Source organism: Liolophura sinensis, chromosome 9 (genome assembly GCF_032854445.1).
Source record: "Liolophura sinensis isolate JHLJ2023 chromosome 9, CUHK_Ljap_v2, whole genome shotgun sequence".
NCBI lineage: Eukaryota > Metazoa > Mollusca > Polyplacophora > Chitonida > Chitonidae > Liolophura > Liolophura sinensis.
Window position 1 is genome coordinate 3,840,297 of NC_088303.1, and position 20,173 is coordinate 3,860,469.

The 20,173-nt window shown below is 36.8% G+C and overlaps 1 protein-coding gene across 3 annotated transcripts; it reads right to left on the bottom strand.

Moving 5' to 3' along the window:
- Positions 1 to 1,377: 1,377 nt before the first annotated feature.
- Positions 1,378 to 20,003, bottom strand: LOC135475919 (high affinity cationic amino acid transporter 1-like). Of its 3 annotated transcripts, none has more exons than XM_064755880.1 (15): positions 19,891 to 20,003; positions 19,023 to 19,164; positions 18,325 to 18,444; positions 17,741 to 17,869; positions 17,232 to 17,387; positions 15,957 to 16,096; positions 15,270 to 15,390; positions 13,690 to 13,912; positions 13,195 to 13,334; positions 11,896 to 11,998; positions 10,140 to 10,217; positions 9,174 to 9,457; positions 7,347 to 7,513; positions 6,938 to 7,046; positions 1,378 to 2,169 (listed from the first exon to the last, which is right to left on the bottom strand). In XM_064755880.1, exons 2-15 carry the CDS (start codon positions 19,138 to 19,140, stop codon positions 1,943 to 1,945), a joined length of 2,115 nt encoding a protein of 704 aa, XP_064611950.1. In that variant the 5' UTR covers positions 19,141 to 19,164; positions 19,891 to 20,003; the 3' UTR covers positions 1,378 to 1,942. The 3 variants fall into 3 exon arrangements, with proteins under 3 accessions (XP_064611950.1, XP_064611952.1, XP_064611951.1); XM_064755881.1 differs by lacking the exon at positions 1,378 to 2,169 and adding an exon at positions 4,227 to 5,463; XM_064755882.1 differs by lacking the exon at positions 15,270 to 15,390 and having other exon boundaries at positions 13,690 to 13,778.
- Positions 20,004 to 20,173: the final 170 nt, after the last annotated feature.

Below are 20,173 nucleotides of genomic sequence, written 5' to 3' on the forward strand. Positions count from 1 at the left end.
TGTACTTTATCGACGGTCCATGCATTGATGTCATGGCAAACTATATATCTATGTTATCAGATGAACTGTGAATGTGGAAAAGATAGACACATCTCTGTTTTATTCATGGTAAAAATTAAATATCAAGACTATATAATTTTAACCATAGTCTCTAAAAACGGTTCTGTGTAAAAGTGGTACACATCAGCGAGGCAAAATGTAGGCATATGTACATATTATATGATTTAGCGAAGTACTGCCAGAGTACAAGTTATGTGACTGGTGTACCATTGAAACACGTCATTGTGAATGTGCACATTTGTATAAGTTAGTCATTTTAATGGAATAGAAACACTGGTTTACTTACAATCCTTAAGAGCCTGCTGCAGCTTTGATGGTATAAGATTCTTTTATTTAACACTTGTTGACTTATAGCGATATTGGCAAGTCGTTTTTGATATTTATCCTCCAGCTATACATATATGCTAAGTAATTGTACATATTTGTAAAATCTGCATAACTGATGTATGTACTGTATACAAGAGTTTTTATTTGTACAATAAACGTTTGTTTTACATGTGTACGAAAGCATGGGACATGTGTACAGTTCTTTTGCCCATAATCAGAGAATAAGGTTGTCATATACCTTTGGCTAGATCCTTAAATATAGTTGTTTTGTTGCTGATTTGGTGCGTACTACCATTGTCCAACTTTTCGGCGTTCATAATAACTCATTTTCATCTTCAATTTTCACAATTATTTGCTTTACAACTTTGTTCCGATTTTAACAGAAACTTTGTAAACATCAAAAAGTGATACATTTCCTTCTGTTGACATAGTATGTACATGTATGAGGAACAAATGCATTGACTGATCGATTTACTGATAGAATCAACTGTTGTTCATCTCTTTACACAAGAATTGTCCACGATGATGGCTAGTATATATTATGGGTGGAGTAAATCCTCGAGTGCTGGGAGTAAACCAGTGACCTGTGGCAAGTTATACAGAAGAACTTAACCACGAGAGACAGTTAAATGCCATATTGAGGGAAGTGAACGTTATTTTCATTCAAGGCTAGTTCAGAAGGCAACTTCTGTCCTCCGATGTAGTTTTGCGCTTATACTTTCCCCTATACACAATTTTTTGCTAAAAAAACTGTGATCAGTTTTGTATACACCCTTAGGTGAAGGAAACCAGACAGAGTGCGCGGAGCATATGTAAGCCTTTCGCAGGTACGCGCTATACGTACTATATATGTAGGCCTATATGTAGTATATGTATGTTCAAATTACATATTTACCTGTACACATAGTGTGACATGTAGGCCAAACAAGCAGAAAACAATTCTTTCATTTCGATAAACTTTATTTTGTTTATATATTTACCAGAGGCTTTATTTTACAGAAAAAAAAGAATTTATGGAACACAAATAACCTTATGATTAACGATAAACGCTGTTGATTAGCCAGATATGCTAGGCGGTGTAGTCCTACATTTCTGTTTGTAGACCTACCCTATAGATCCTAGACAGTGACCTTTGACCCGAACCTGATTTGGAGTATTGACTCCTTATGTCGTGTTTATGTATATCTGTATTGTATGAATAAGAAATGGAATATTGAACAGTGACTGAGGTGAATACTACAAAAATATAGCACCAATGACCCGTTTCACGCAAATGGCGCAAGTGATGTTGCGTGCATGTAAATAATGTTATAAGCCTGTTTAACAAGGAGAAGAATCAACACCAACAAAAATCGTCTTTAAAATCGGTAAATATATAAAAAGACGTGTCTCATTCTTTGAATACCAGATATATACTATTTCCCATCGCTGCTGCATACCCTGCTTTCACAAAATGTACACTTCAGGCTTATTGACTTCACAGAAACAGTCGAGATGAATGTATTGTATACACATAAATATTAATATTATAATATATAGATTAAATTAAATGCTATCATTGTAGAGGACCTGTTTTATCTTTGGGCGACTGCTCCGTGTCAGCTGGTAGAATCTGCTCACTATACGCAGGTGGCGAATCGTATGAGGGTTCCGTCAACGTTGGCACGACTGGCGAATGACCGACAGCCCCATAGCTGTCGGGAGGCCGGCCGCTGACTACCAATATATTATCTCTCTCCAGCGTGCTGTGCATCAATCCATAGCCGAAATAGATTAGGAACCCTACGCAGAATAAAAACAAACATATTCTGACACACGCGTGTTTCATAAAGTTATTTAAGCCCGAACCCCGCATCAGTAGACCAATCACTACTCCTGTAGACCTACTACCATTTAAATCACTATAGCTTTAATTTAAAGATGTATTCAGCAAATTTTGTTCTTTCAAAGTAGAAGATATCTATATATAACTTCCGATGAAAAGGATTAACACTTACACACTTTCCCTAATTTGTACATGTATGTAGAGGAAAAGTAAGTAATGAAATGGTTCCTGGGAAGAAGACACAAGAAATGATATGCTGGAGTTTTCCACACCATTTCTATGTTTTGTTTTACGGGATGAATAAATCTTGTAACGTCATAAAATTATAAAAAAAAAGATGGGACAAAATAAAAATATATTTTCAATTTTGTGTGTGTGTGTTTCGGTTCGCCCGTAAAGCACAAATTGGAAAGGGTTTCCAGTGCAAATTAGACACCTTTAAGATGAACGCTATAAGTGCTTACTTCAGGCCATTTACGGATATAAAGCAGTGTGCAGTGGGATGTACATACAAATATATGCAGACTGCCGTGAATGCAGATAAGCAGGACAATTCTGTTCTCTGTATTTTTTAACAGTACGACCATCAGCTGGTTGATTAGCATGCCAGTCTGGCGCAATCATCCAGGAGCCTTTCACCAATGTGGTCACTGTGAGTTCATGTCCTCTGCCATCGTAGGTGAGAAGATCTGCAGAAGCCTGCAGTTGGTCATGGGTTTCCCCTGGTTTCCTGCCACCATAATGACTATTTTCAAAGTCTTATGACAATCACATACAACACAATACTCACATACACTGATATTAACATGCACATGTATGCAACTGCATAAATCATTCACAATTCACAGCAATATTTCATTTCATATTTTTGATTTAATAACTTTTAAAGTAGAACAACTGTATAAAATACCATATTTCTCCATCTGCCACTAATCCTTAGTGAGCCTAAGGATGGTTCTTACACCACTAAAAATCATCTGAACACAACAAACAACTACTGCAAAGGCACAGTACATGTTTATGAAATTAAACGTTTCTTCTTCTAGCAGATGTTGATAAAATGATGAGACAGGATGCACTACAGTGCATACAGGATAAATATATTAATATATAAATTATTATCTGTGTGCAAAGAATTATTATTATATAAATATATTATTCATATATGACAACTGATAAATGATATATGATAAATGACAAATGATAAATGATAAAATGTTAGCAAAAATACATCTGATGTCAAAAAATAAAACACTTTGGACCAATATAGAAATAAATTACATGTCAACAATTTATAAACATTCATACATAAATGCCATTGTTTTAAAACCACTATAATACTGAGTACAGCTGCATGCAGTGTATTCCCCACAGGACAGGAAAACCAGTTACACTTCCACGGATTAACATTCTGTACTTCACCCAAAGCATTTTTCAAGTGCGAATTTGCTTGATTGTGATTGATTCATTCACATTATAAGCCCGTTAAAGATTTTTTGTTTGATTGATTTCTGATCAGCCATAGTGTTGAAATCATGATAGCATTTTAAGGTCTTTATACACTGCTGAAAGGGAATTTTTGCATACCAAACATTAGATGAATTACAGTAAGTTATAAATGCATGGTTAGAATTTGGATTGCCAGTTTTATAGACACACATATATAGGTTAATAAGGCTGTGCTAAAAAGCATAAAAATTATTTGTCTAAGATGAAACAATTCTAATGAACTTCCAAACACTTTCACTGTCTCTTTGTTTCAGATTTAGCGTTTGATTTGGTTGAAATGAGGATAATATGTTATCACCTGTGGTACTTTATAACAAATTTGGTAACATGCTTTGCACGTAATCCCATTTTATTTTGCGTGATGTAAATTTTGTGACCTGGCATAGGATTTTAATTAAATAATGGTATATAGCACACAATCTTTACAATGTACGACAATTTGACGAACATGTAAAGACTTAAAGCTGGGAATCATGCACACTATTATCAGGGGACACTATTAGGCGGGATTTATCTCCCTTTTATTCACATCACCCAAGCACAGAAGCATTGATTTGCACCTTTGTTTTTGCTTTTGTGCATAATTCTTTGAACACAGATAAACATATACCTTTGATTCCTGTGTTTATATCTGTGTCTTAAAAATCTTCATATGTATAACAGAAGGCAGATTTTATCAAAAGTAAGAAAATATCCCATCTCCAACAGTAGTAGCCTATTATGCAAAACACGTATTCAGTATAAAAAAGAATAACCTTTTGTACTTGTGTACATTTCAACTGTTTTGATGTGACAAATGTTCCAATCAATCTTGAGCGTGAACCACTTGCAATAAGGTGCACATAAGTAACAATCTTGTTGTCTTCAAATCCATGGAAGTACTTTTCACATTCAAAATCCAAATCAAAAATTAAATTTAGGTATTGCATGTACACAGATGTAAAAGACAAAAAGCAACTGGTAAAAGATGTGCAGATACAATGCACTCACATTTCTATAATTTATTTAATGTCTTGAAATCTATGAGAAATGTAAATGTGACGGTGCTTAGCAGCTGAGCATCAGAACCAGCAATCTCTGGGTTTGAAATCACCACTAGACTCAAGGGAAATTCCCTCCAGCCCAGAGGTAGATAGCGCTTATATATCACCCTGTTACATTCACCCCCAGTTTTCTTAGTCACGTCCCTGTGACTAACAGGAAAGCAGAGTTGTACACAAACAGTGTTCATCCCAGCAACCCTGCTCACAGCGCCAAGTGTGACAGTGCTTACCAGCTGGGGATTTGAACCTGCGACCTCTGCGAGTTTGGGGTTCACTCTTCTACCACTGGAGCAAAGGAAAATTCCCTCCAGCCTGGAGGTAGATAGCGCTTGTACATCACCCTGTTACATACGTTAACTCTTCCACATTTGACTAAAACTACTTTACTTGTTAACAATTTGTAAATACCATTCTTGAAGATCAAAAATAAAAAACAAAAACAATGAGGATGTATAAATGCATTTTGTAGCACTTTGAGAAAATGAGCAATAAATTACTTTATAAACATGGAGCAATCTTGCATTAAAGTTAATGAAAGCAAACTAGATAGCTGGTCAGATCATCAGTTGAGTTTCTGCTCCTCGACCTCTTCCTCGCTGTCCGTCCCCGAGTCTAACAGAGTGAACTGATAGAAAGCAGCAGGGGTTGGGTGGGAAAGAGAGCTGTGGCATATTCCATAGGAGAAGTACATAACAAAGCCTGGTGAATAATGTAAAAGGGAGAAGCAGAAGATTATAGACATGGTCAGGGAAAATACACTTGTAATATGGCAGGTACCTTGAGAAAGCTGTAAATGTTACTGAGCCTTAATTTGTTACATTACAAAGCTTTTGTAGTCTGGCGTTCATAATTCCTTACACTACAAAGCTTTTGTAGTCTTGCATTAATAATTCCTTACACTACAAAGCTTTTGTAGTCTGGCGTTCATAATTCCTTACACTACAAAGCTTTTGTAGTCTGGCATTCATAATTCCTTACACTACAAAGCTTTTGTAGTCTTGCATTAATAATTCCTTACACTACAAAGCTTTTGTAGTCTTGCATTAATAATTCCTTACACTACAAAGCTTTTGTAGTCTGGCATTAATAATTCCTTACACTACAAAGCTTTTGTAGTCTTGCGTTCATAATTCCTTACACTACAAAGGTTTTGTAGTCTTGCATTAACAATTCCTTACACTACAAAGCTTTTGTAGTCTTGCATTCATAATTCCTTACACCACAAAGCTTTTGTAGCTTTGTGTTCATAATTCATTACACTACAAAGCTTTTGTAGCTTGCGTTAATATTCACACTTGAACAATGAAGCTGTACATTATGTAAATGTAGCTGAAGTGAGTGTATTGGTGAATACATGATAATACAATTTGTGAAGAGACTTTCTAATTTTGAATTCCATCATAATATGTCAAAATCTCAAGTCATAACTTGCAAAGGTTCGAATTGGTGACTTAATCACATTACCCTTGATACGGTAGCTCATAATATGTGAATAAACAACCCATATTTTGTCACTTAAAACGTCTAATTATTTGGTGGTCTACTTTACTCATGTTTGACATGATGCTCACCAAATTTTCACGAATAAAACAAAGGTCAGATTTATCGGTAGAGGAAACCCAATGAAACGTAAATTCCAGTCTGTCACTTAAACTGTCAAGGGTATATCAGTGGTGGCTAGAACAATGCTTTGGTCTAAGCTGACAGCGAGCCCCTTAAATGTAGTCTTCTGGGTGAGGCTGCAAAGTATGACTACAGGCAGAGAGTACTCACCTAAGGCTGTAACATGTGACTACAGGCAGAGAGTACTCACCTAAGGCTGTAACATGTGACTACAGGTAGAGAGTACTCACCTAAGGCTGTAACATGTGACTACCGGCAGAGAGTACTCACCTAAGGCTGTAACATGTGACTACCGGTAGAGAGTACTCACTTAAGGCTGTAACATGTGACTACAGGCAGAGAGTACTCACCTAAGGCTGTAACATGTGACTACAGGTAGAGAGTACTCACCTAAGGCTGTGAGATGTGACTACGGGCAGAGAGTACTCACCTAAGGCTGTAACATGTGACTAAAGGCAGAGAGTACTCACCTAAGGCTGTAATATGTGACTACAGGCAGAGAGTACTCACCTAAGGCTGTGACATGTGACTACAGGCAGAGAGTACTCACCCAAGGCCATCCAAACCCCAAACCGGATCCAGGTGGCTGCTGAGAGCTTGAGCATTAAGTATATGTTGACAAATGTGCTGATAACTGGGAGGACAGGTAAAAATGGAACCTGAAAAGAAGAAAAGAAGAATAATTAAACACATATTCAGGTATAAAGTTATATAAAACACAAGGACATCTCAATAATTTCTTGTTACATTTTTAATTATTTACACAAACTAGTATGGAGACACTCTCCTTAACAGAGAAAGACTCTTGACTCTAAATTAATACACTGAAATTAACCAGCCTTCAAACTGGTGCATTCTGATAGATTGTGAGAGCACCCAAATAAAATAAAATAAAAAAAACCCCAAAAAACAAAAACATACACACCACATCAAGCAAATAATTTTATACTGAAGCTTACCTTAAAATTGACCTTGGCCTTATTTTGTGGTTGACAAGCAATAATCACCACCATGAGGATGGCTGTTAGCCCAACAACAGCAACTAGGATAATTGCCCAGAATGACTTTTTTACCAGGTATGCCTCCAGGTAGATGATGAGTGTATTGAAGACAATGATAATCGCAGCTGAAGGTGAAAACAAACATTTCTGGGTATAAGTGTTGACTACAACATGTTTTTGTTTGTTTCTGACCTGCTCTTTAACTTTTTATAGATCAGCAGTCATGTTGGTAACACGCAAAGTGGTATATTCAATATGAAATTCAAAAAAGCAGCTGACACCCTGTTAAGATATGATATCCTCATTTCAATAAAATGAAACATACCTGCAGCCTTTTGATCTTATGCCCTGGCTAGAATGTGGTAATGCCAGAATACAACATGGATGTTAGCGTCTAAACAGCATGTAATACATGTACATCCAAATCCCTCCTACTTATACATACTGATACACACATGTACATCCAAATTCCCCCTACTTGTACATACTGATACACACATGTACATCCAAATCCCCCCTACTTATACATACTGATACACACATGTACATCCAAATCCCTCCTACTTATACATACTGATACACACATGTACATCCAAATTCCCCCTACTTGTACATACTGATACACACATGTACATCCAAATCCCTCCTACTTATACATACTGATACACACATGTACATCCAAATCCCCCCTACTTGTACATACTGATGCACACATGTACATCCAAAATCCCCCCTACTTGTACATACTGATACACACATGTACATCCAAATCCCTCCTACTTGTACATACTGATACACACATGTACATCCAAATCCTCCCTACTTATACATACTGATACACACATGTACATCCAAATCCCGCCCCCCCCTTTTACATACTGATACACACATGTACATCCAAATCCGCCCCCCCCTTATACATACTGATACACACATGTACAACTGATTTAATTCTCCTATTACATGCACACACCAAAACACATGGTTGATCAGTAGGCAGTCTACATGTACATTTTCATACCCTGCACATTCACGTAGAGTTTACCTGCTTTCTTGCCTTAGGTCTGATGTAAGCCATTCTAAAGGTGGACCTAATTCCTCAAACTTTTCACATGTGAAAGATATACATTCAGTGCAATTTATGCACCCTATTAACTTGATTTTGGAGACAAAACTACATTGGCTAGGTCAATTTCAGGTCTTCACAAAAATCAGTCTATACAGACTAATGCCCCCAGAATATGCTTAAAGAAACACCTTGCAAATGCTAAAAAGTGAAGAATTATAGTAAGTATGACATTTATCTATTTATTTTTATTTGATTGTCGTTTCATGCATTACCCCAGAATACTTCACTTATACAACCGCAGCCAGCATTATGGTGGGAGGAAACAGGGCAGAGTCCAGGGGAAACCCAAGATCATCCACAGAGTTGAACTCACGGGGACGTCATTGGTGACAGGCCCCTGGGTCATGCTAAACACCTTGGGCCACGGCGGCCCCTAAGACTCTGACACAGATTTCACATGTAAATATGGTAAATGACCTAACATTTCATCCATGACCAAGTCCATTTGCCTCATTCTGAGAGTTTTTTGTGGCACAGCAAAGGTGTTTTGAGGTTAGTTTAGAAATAAGGATTACATGTATATTCTACTGGGAAAAAAAAACTAACATAAAAATAACAAAAGTAATAACATTTATTTGCCACTAAAATGCACTTATTAAGCCATTTACACAATATACACAATATACTCCAGACACTATCAATTATAATGTACTCACAAACAATCCCCACACAATATATTACAAGTTTCTGTGTCTGCTGTGTGGGATCTGCAGCCAGGGGGCGGAACAATCGCTTCAGAAGGTTAGACGATTCATACTGTAGGGGAGAGTCTTGTGCGGCAGGGAGCAGACACTGACTGTCTCTGTACATCTCTTCGCTGCTCACGTCCTTGGTCTGAACATGGTTGTCAAAACTAGCTGACCCCGGGGCAGTATCCTCACCGTTTTCGTCTTCATCACGCTTCGTCCCTGCCCCTGGCAGTGAGGATTCTTCCATATACCTGTAAGAATGCGTATGGATTAAACTCCGACACCTGAAGTTGGAGTACTGATAATGTATTTATTACTGAAGTAACAAAATCTACAGGAGACAGAGGTAATTGTTATTGTAGTTATACAGAGAAACAGAAGACAGAAAAGAATTTATTTATTTTATTGGTGTTTAATATACATTGTATATCTGACTTAAGAAAATATCACTTATATGATGGCTGCCAGCATTATGGTGGGAGAAAACGCACAGCCACAGGTTCAGTGAGAAGAACATACGCTACATGTAGCCATATAGTCACATTTTGTCACTAACTGTACACTATGTACACCTGTATTCAATGTATCAACAACAGAAGATGGAGCACACAAACTTACCAAAACCTATAACATGTACACAGTTTCTAACCATATGTACCCATATATACTGCTACAATCACTTCAGCAAATTCAATGTGGTTAAAGTGGATATTCAGGGGAATCAGGGGCAATTTGCATGCTTGGTGGATAGCATGGAATCTAGTACTACTTGGATATATACATACCTGTTTGATCTGGCTTGGCCACATAAGAACGAAAGTTAGACTTCAAGAAAATTACATATATATACTGCTTAACAAAAAATTCAAGTAAAAACTTAAGTCTGGTCTTGCTCTCTTTTCAAGAAATATTCTAAACTACGGATATACTTGCAATGGAGAAGTTTCAAAAGCAGGTATGGGAGGTAACTGAGACTGGGGATGTTCCGGGACAACAACATGGACTCTGTACCTGTAAAAATGGGTTTAGATATAAAATGGTTCATGGTTTAAATATAATATCGAACATTAGTATTCTTTAATATCATCATCAAATAATATGTATAATACCTGTATTCTACAATGTACATGTATTCTTTCTTTGATAATTACATGCTATTTATAATACTTGTGTCTGATAATGTTTTCGTTTAACATCATCACTGTATTGAAATTGGTATCTGATAAATACATACATAAATCATAATGTCAGTGCATTTTAATACTTAAGATCACTTGTGCCTATGATAATGTAATGGTCCATCAAGAAAACACTGTCTTCTGAAAAGCAAATTTCTCTCTGGGTATAATTCATTAAGACAAACATTTTACACAAAATTTATCATTCAAAATCTATCAGACTACAGGGTATATACATTTAGTATTATTGGTCACCATAATTGGTAAAAGTGTAATATGTACAGTCTATACTATGCTGGTAAATGCACAGGTTATAGGCTCAAGTGTTTGGCCTGTAATGTAAGGCCTGTAATAAGCTGGTCAATGCCCAGGCTATATGCTCAAGTTTTTGGCCTGTAATGTAAGGCCTACAATACGCTGGTCAATGCACAGGTTATGTGCTCAAGTGTTTGGCTTATAATGTAAGGCCTGTAATACGCCAGTCAATGCGCAGGATATATGCTCAAGTGTTTGGCCTGTAATGTAAGGCCTATAATACGCTGGCCAATGCACAGGTTATATGCTCAAGTGTTTGGCCTGTAATGTAAGGCCTATAATACGCTGGTCAATGCACAGGTTATATGCTCAAATGTTTGGCCTGTAATGTAAGGCCTATAATACGTCGGCCAATGCACAGGTTATATGCTCAAGTGTTTGGCCTGTAATGTAAGGCCTATAATACGCTGGTAAATGCACAGGTTATCTCCTCAAGTGTTTGGCCTGCAATGTAAGGCCTATAATACGCTGGTCAATGCACAGGTTATGTGCTCAAGTGTTTGGCCTGCAATGTTAAAGGCCTTTACCTGTTACAAATAGGCCTTTACCATCTGACAGCTTGTAACATACTGTACATTGAAAGGTAACAGCTGCAGAACAGAACCACAGGCTTTATACTTAGAACTGCTCTTACAGCTTGAAACTAATTATATATACAATATGGGAAGGAAGATAAAATGTACTAAATATTTTCATTGAGGTATTTGTCCAAGCTATAGTCAAAGCAGATATCCAGTTTGTAATACATATACTAGTATATGCATAAGGGAAGCAAAATGGGTCAAAGGATATATGTATAACCATAAGAAAAGTGATACATCATTTATGGAAACATGTGGACAGCTGTATTGTAACCAAAGCTCTGGTATACATGTAGGGCAGAGTGAACATGTACTGTGGAATCTGCCAGAAAGCCCAAATAGAAAGATGGCTAACATTAAAATAACATTAATTTTTTTTTAAACTGTACTTTAAAAGTGCTATCACGAAGACAGAACTTTTAGTTCTTTCATCACAAAAATCTTAATTGTCATTAAACTGAACAAAAGACTCAGGTCACAGAACAACAAATTTCTCATACCTGAACTGTAAATGTTAGCAATACCAGACATACTGTATAGAGCCTTTAAATGTCCTGCCGACATCATTACCCAGGAATTTGTTGAAATGCTCTGGTGTTCATCCTGTTTACCTACCTGATTATGAGGACAGAGACAGCCACAAGTGTGTAGGCCAACAAGGTGCCTATAGACATCATATCCACTAGTTCCTTCAGGTCAAATAACATAGCCATCACACCTGCCAAAGAAAGACAATCAGAACAAACACTCACATTATTTGGTTGTTTGACATTATTTACCCTTGATCCATTCCGGACCATTTCTATACAAACCTACAATGTATTTCATAATTCAACGTGCAAAAATGGGAACTTCTTTCACTCTATAGCTAGTAAATGACAAGGTGAAAATATAACTAGGGAAAATGGTATAGGGAAATAAACACTAGACTTTCAGTCAAAATCAAAGCAAACAAATGTCTAGCAGGAGTAATGAGTTTCTCTTTCTCAGATGGTTAAACCATCCAATGAACAACATACTCATATCTTTACCTTTCCAAAAGACTGGTAAAGAAAGGTAACATTCTACTTTCAACACTACTAATATCTGTCCCCAACATTAGAGGAGTTAGGGTGCAATAGTGGTCAGTTTTATGAGTGCAGGAAACTGCAGTGCATGGAGTAAACCACTTTATTATTATACATCAGTGAAATCCCAGTATTTCCTTCACTGATAAAAATGATATCTTCACTAGTTAGATATCACTTTTGTTATTACATTTTGATATTACACTGCCAGAGACCTTGACCCCTGACCCACAGTTGACACTGAATTACTTTTGTACATGCTGTCTGCTACATTCATTGTGTCACTTCATGCAGACAGCAGGTGATGTTCCAGGGCTGTGAAATTTGCGTAGACCGCATCACAAGGCCATGCACTTTCGTGCGATATATAGTTCGTCACAAAAAGAGGTAGAAATTCTTCATGTGCTTAATGTACATAAATACCTATATTGCATTAGCATTAAGCACCTTTGTAGAATGTATAATTATTCAGACAGCGTTTAAAACTGTAAAAAGGTTTTGTGAGCGCAGACGTGAACAAATTGCAGCACATATGAACAGAATCAGAAATACGCTGAAGATGTCACATTGCTTATTTTTTTCACGGATGACAAAAAACCAGACCAACGGTTAAATTTGTGATGAAGACCATGAATAATATGTGGAAATGACGTTGATGTAGATTTTCCAGTAACATTCTAGAAAGATCATGAAAAAACTATCAGTTTTGACACAAAATCAAATTTGACTAAACATTTGAACTAAAGTAGGCCTACATGTAAAATTTAACATGATGGAAAATGATCTCACACACCAGTTTCAAAACCTTCCCATATATTTCAAAGCAACAAATTGTATACTTTCTTACCTGCCAGGAAGCCTGACAATATGGTGGCCACCAGCGGTGTCTTGAAGCGTTTGTTGATGGTGGAGAGGAATCTGAAGATGACCCCGTCCCCTGCCATGGCGTAGATCACCCGTGGCATTGGGAACATTGCCCCTAGCAAGCTGGTTAAACGCAAAGAGACAACAGAACATAGTATGTTTTCAGTCATCTTCCTTTTAGCATAGTGTCTTTCTGTCATATATAGCTCGATCTCAGCTGGATTTGCTGCCTATGAAGTGAAACTTTAGCAGATCTAACGCACGCACTTTAAAAGCGACTGTTTGCTACTGAGTGTAAAGAAGAAAAACTTAATTCATTTCTAAATTGAATGAAAGATGTACCTGGGACATACCATATCTCAAGACATACAAAGCCACAGGAAAAGCTTAAAACCTTGTATGGTTCCATATGTTTTATGCTCACATAAAAAAACAAAAAACAAATTCTTGACACTGAGATGAGACTGATATTTAATACCTGGTTGACAACCCGCAGACTGCCCCCACAGCAATGATATACTTGGCCACGCCCCACCCAACTCTGTCAAATGCTTCGGGAAGAGGTGCCTGGGCGTCCAACAGGAAATACGGGCACATCAAAGTCAGCACCGAGGCAATTCCAAAATACCCAATGAAAATGGCCAGCAGAGACAGGATAATGCTGAGTGGGATATTCCGCTCTGGTCGAATAGCCTCCTCTCCTACCAACATTTATTTATTTATTTGATTTTGTTTTACGCCATACTCAAGAATATTCCACTTGACTTACAGACATAGAGTATGTAATAATATTCAGGCAACTGTCAAGAGATTTAATACTTTGCTAAATCATTTCAATCTAAATTATTTGATTACTTATTTATTTCTTAGCATCATACTTTCCAATATTACTCATGACAGTATTACGCATGACAATGGAAGGACAGCAGTAAACCAGCAAACTTTAATTGGTAAGTAAACAACAAACTTTTCCAGAGCTCTGACTTATTATTATGTAAAAAAGCATAAATGATGAGACAAAGTTTGTGTCAGTCAAAGTGCCATGCAAATCTGAACCCAAAAACGTTTTCAATCATTGGAATTTTTGACATGCTGTAAAAAGCACATAAAGTAGGACAAAATATAATGGCCTTCTTATTTGCCTACGGAACATTTTCACACTAGTTATTTTCTGTAAAATCATATCCAATTAACTACATTAACGTCTTTCTACGTTTCAATGAACTTTTCAGCGCTCAAAATAGTGTGAAAAACCTTTTGAAAGCATAATCTCACAAAGCCATTCTTGAAAATAATTGATTTGTCATGTTTATGTGGAATCTCTAGGCAAAATTATTTCTTTGAAATATTTCCAAACCCAGTATGCTGATACCTTTCATTTGAGGCACACATTATTTTTAACTTAACATACTTTTTTTCAAACATAACAAAAAGTCGAGTCACACTTAATTTCTAATACCAGACTAAGTTTAAATTAGGACACATTTAACAAATGGAATTGTAATACCTGGTTCAAATGTTTCCCACACTACTGAAGAAATGTTTAAAATATTCTATCAATTCTGTCCCTTTATTAATCATCCATAAATGAAATACAAAGAATTTTATAATTTAAATAAAAAAGCTACTTAAATAATGCTAAATTTATTACTGCACTGTTTTTAAAATGACACGGTTGCATGAATTACAATCAGTAGACTTACATTTGCTGTATGATGAAAAGGAGATTTTAACTTTAGACACACTGTCACTGATAATGCTGAATAATAAATAGAAAACTGCCAAGTAATGTTTATATTTTGTGACTTGAAAGGTACCAGCAGAAAGATTAGCTACATGTATTATCTGAAATGATCAATACAACATGTGTGATAGTCAGATCAAGGATATATCTACATATAACTTATACTGACACCGTACAAGTCACACTAAGGGAGCCATTACAATGAGACACCATTTCATAATATTGTCATTTTGAAGGATGAGCTGTGTTTATGACAGTACATGTAACACTGTCAATTTGTGAATGACGCCAGCATAAGCCTGGCTCACTCCTACCTGTTGTAGCTATACAGTCAAATCCCACGAAGGCATAGAAACAGGTGGCAGCACCAGACATCATGCCCCCAAAGCCAAATGGGAAAAACCCACCATCCCCAAATTTGTTATTAGAAGGCAGCTGAGGAATATCAAATACAAGGGAAACTAATGCAAAACTCAAACAGCAAAATCACAGAACATTAATGAACAGTCACGTGACAATGTGTCAAACAGAAAGAAATAGCGCATCCAACCATGCACTGGAAGCCAAAAGAAGACAAAATTACAAAGTTAATTCATTTTAGTAAATGGGTTTATAATTAAAACCAAAAAAAAAAAAACCCCCACAAAGATAGAAGAATAAAGGCAATATTAACTGTGTGATAAGAACAGCACAGGAAGGCAGAACAGTATCAGGATGTGTGAACAATGCATGCAGTGGTGCCACAGTTGAAGCGACACAGCTCTGAGAAGACAGTCTGCTGGCATTTCTTCATGTCCTCATGTACATCAGAATAGTTGGTAGTTCATGGCACAAACCATCTACATACAAGGCGTCAGTGCCGTGACAATACCTAATCGAACTCGTTAACAACTTGAAGAATTGGATCCGTTTTTACTGTCTCACATCTGACATTTTTCTTGGCAGATTTTTGTGCTTGTGAACTTAAGAGCATGTAGTAAGCTGAAAGCACATCTACTTACATCAGTCTTTGACAAGTACCAGTTGTTGATGTCCACTTTAAAAAGGCCACAGATGATGACATACAACACAACTAGTAGATTAACCCCAGTAAAAATGTTATTAAACGTTGTTGATTCCTTCACACCCACGGCTAAAATAACTGTAACACACAGAGATTAAAAAAACACTGCATTATTCAAAACACATTTTAAATGATTCATACATGTAGGTGTCTGCATATCACAATAAACCAAGCCAATGCAACGTGGGAATGTAATCTTTTACTTTTTTCACATATTTATTTACTTAAGGCCTTATGTCTTACCACTATTTTAAATGACCCTAATTCCTCAACCTCTTTACACAGGAAAGAACAACTTTCAGGGCAATTTACCAATATTCATAACGTGATGTTGGAGACAAAACTACATTTATGGATGGGCCAATTTGAGGGCTTCACAAAAAGTATAATTTTATCAGTCTACACAGTACACAGAATAATACCTTCAGAACATGCTTGAAACCCCTTGAAAACATACAAAAAGGTTGAAGAATTACAACACATCACCTATGTGACCAACAGACAAGAGAGGAAAACACCAAGTAGCTAAACTAAGTATGTCACGTCGATTAAAGCCTTGCTTAGTCATCTGCCACTCTGAGTAGGATTTGAACCAGTGATCTCATGGGTAAAGGGGGTGACATGATCTTTATCAGGAACGGTCTGGATAGTTCATGGAGGCAGTCATAGTACCTGGAGAAGTCAACAGCTATCAATACCTACATGTACAGTGTTCGCATACACTGTATTACATTTCATCGTAGTTCTAGTATCACTGGTCATTGCATGACTGGTATTATTATTCTGCTTAGACCATGGTGCTAAAGGAAGGGTGGGCATGCAAGTCCATGAACACTCAGATAAAACCCAAACTGAGATAAACTGAAAAGGCCAGGTTTCTCTGGTTACATGTGACTATTCGTAACCAAACAAATGTTACTCTGTATACTGTAAGTCTTTTATGTTGTATAATAAATGCTTATACACATGCTTGTTTTTTAATTTCACAAATTCCTATTGGTAATGATAAACTATTAGCAGGATAGACAACCAGAGAGTTGGGTAAATTGTCATCCATCATACTTATATTCTAGTCACCTTAACTCTTCACACAGGAGATACCAAGGTAGCGAACCCATTTCACAGGCCCCTCTGTATAATGTATTAACAATGTAGACATGGGTGTAACTGGGAATAAATACCTGAGTCTTCTGCATGTAAACGAAAGAAATACCTGTTAAGAGGAGTGTAATGCCAAATGAGAAAAAGTCTGGATAAGGAGACAGTCCGGCAACTTTCAGTGGCAGGTGCTCCTCAAAGAAATTCTGAATGGTGTTATTGATGAGAGAGTCAAAGTTAGCACTCCATGCACGTGCCACACTTGCTGTCCCTGAAAATACAGACAAAAAACACTACATCCTCACTGAAGCTTTCTTAGAGGGAGTAAAGAGAGAAGGAACATTTTAGTACAGTAAAACAAAGTGCATTTTAATACAATCAGTCTTATTTTCACATCAGCAAAAAAAAAAATGTTAACAAAAGATTAAATCCATCTTTGGAATAATTCAAAACCTTAAAAAAATTTCTTACATTTTCTTGTCTAAGCTAGTTTCAACTTCCTTTTTTTTTAAACCCAAAATAAAAAAAACGAACAGATGGTTAATATTATTGATATTTCTTCCTGAATATTATACAGCTGTAAGTTCACAGTTTTATGTTTAAATTCACTTTACACTTTATTACCAATGACATATTCGAGAATTAAATTCCAGCCAATCACAAAAGCTGCCAGTTCTCCAACCGTGACATAGCTGTAGACGTAGGCTGAACCAGTCTTGGGGACTCTGGAACCAAACTCTGCATAGCACAAGCCTGAAAAATAGCAAAGATACTGTATTCCCACATCTCTTCACTTTTCTTAAAACTTAAATCTTATGTGAAAAAAAGAGAGGATTTTTTCACACAAACTCTTACGTATTCATACGTGTATTACTGATTTTTTTTTACTTTAGTTATTAATTACTTTTTAATTATTTTTTGATACATAATTAATTTTCATTAGCGAAATTTGACCTAGCCGTGAATTCATTGCTATAGTACACATAAGTACATAGAACATTATTGGACTTGTAATAAGCAATTTACACCAAAAGCTTGTGACCGTTATCAATCTACTCATCACATCTTCTGGCAGATATTAATCATATCATTTTACAATCATTAAATGCGCCTCAATTAACTGCCATGGCAAAACACATGCTAGAGGCCCTTAATTAACTGGCACAAGAGTTAAGTGATTTACAAGCCAGCAACTGTATCTGACTCACCTGCCATGACAGAGGCCACAGCTGCTATGAAGAAGGACAGAACCACAGATGGCCCTGCTGTCTCTCTGGCAACCTGCCCAGCCACCACATAGATACCCGCACCCAGGGTGCTTCCAATCCCTGCACAAATATCACAACACAACTATTATACATGTGCATACATAAACAGAATTTAACTAGGTACATGGACAAGACAAAAGGAGAAGTAGAAATAAGCAAAGATGATGGATAATCTGCTCTATTACTGTCAATATAAATGGAATCTTAAGTATGACATGACATGCCTTATAAGGAATTAAGAGAAAGGGTTTCAAACCCGGCACGAACAGACCCCATTGTCATCTGTAACTGTTCCAATGCAGGGGAGGGCTCGGGCTCTATAAAGTTTATATTGTAACAGACCAATCTGAATACAAACTTTGACTTCATCCCAATTTCTTCAAATTCTCTGATCAGGGTAAATCAGAGTGATGAGGAAAAATAATACAAAGACTTTAAAAGACTGAGCTGGAACATCAAGTGTACATAAAGTTAAAATACCATAAGCGTGCCTCGAATGAAAAGCAAATGAGAATGGGCAGTGTCTCTAAAAATACTTTATATTAATTTTTTTACATTTTCTTTTCTTACCAAGGAATCATACAAAAACAAATATTCAGCAAGAATTCATCGGCAACCTCATCTGTAATCTGGCTTACCAAGGGCTGTCAGGTCCAGAAGTGTCAAAACCCTGGCTAGAGGAGACTGGTTGACTGTGGACAAGTCGATAGGCTTCCTCCTCACCAAGCGCTGGATAAAACGGTTGAGTAGCACCATCTTGACCAATCTAAGGCGTGGTTCCTGGCCAGAGTGTCATATGTAGAAATAAAACTGTATTATGCCAGGTGTAAAGTTACAATGACAGCATAGCCGGCACATGTGTACTGTATGCTTTCAGTTAAGATATATCTATATAGTACATTTGTAGTAGTCTTGGGTGTGGGTTAAGTTTATTTGGACATGTACAGGTTTGTGTTAAAATGGTTTTACACAAATAAAAACATGTCGACTATCACGTTTTTGATCTGAGTCTCATGTTTTTTAATTAAAAATCATTTTCTCACTGTCAATGTAATAAATCTCATGTTCCTTTTTTTTTTGCACAAAAATATTTTATGATGTTGTATGATGTTTTCATCTTGCATAATGACGAATTGGAAAGGTTTAGCTTCCAAAGTAAAGTTAAATATACCATCCAGCAGGAGATCTTGTCTGGGTGGACAGGTCTGTGTAAATGTTTTGTTCTGTTTTCTCAAGCACATCTTATATATTAATACTACAGGTAGGCCTACAAATGGACAGGATACAAACAGGATAAAGCCTTTTTTTTTTCACAGTCCGCTCTTCCCACCCTACGATCAGCTCTAACCCCGTTCACGCTTGCATGACCCTATAGGTCTGTAGCAGTGGTAGAAAAAATTGCCGATTTTGATGAGTACATGATCATGTAGGCGTACTACTCACGACACTACCGTACCGATTAAGATAAACTTTTCTGCATTATCATCTTACCAAACGGCATCTTACCAAATTCAGAAAATGCTGCCTTCCTGCGTCAGAAAGTCCTTAACAGTGTTCCATATGTTTTGCTTCAAAGCAGTTATCGATCTAATAGGTTAACCTACGCTATACACTGTTCGCATATATCAACTATGAAAACCGAAGTTCCGCCTTTCCGCTCTCGATATATCAACTTCGGTCATGTGACTTCAGTGCATACGCCATCATGTGACAGGCCTATGCTGTCGTGGAGCGAAAGAGGACCGTCAGGCTGGCAGCATCCGAGAGTCACTCTCGTGACATTAAATGT

Coding starts and splice junctions, on each gene's coding strand:
- LOC135475919 (XM_064755880.1), bottom strand. CDS start 19,140: ATGGTGCTACTCAACCGTTTTATCCAGCGCTTGGTGAGGAGGAAGCCT. Junction 18,445..19,022: donor TCTGGACCTGACAGCCCTTG/GTAAGCCAGATT, acceptor ATATTTGTGCAG/GGATTGGAAGCACCCTGGGT. Junction 13,913..15,269: donor TGACTGTATAGCTACAACAG/GTAGGAGTGAGC, acceptor AAATGTTGGTAG/GAGAGGAGGCTATTCGACCA.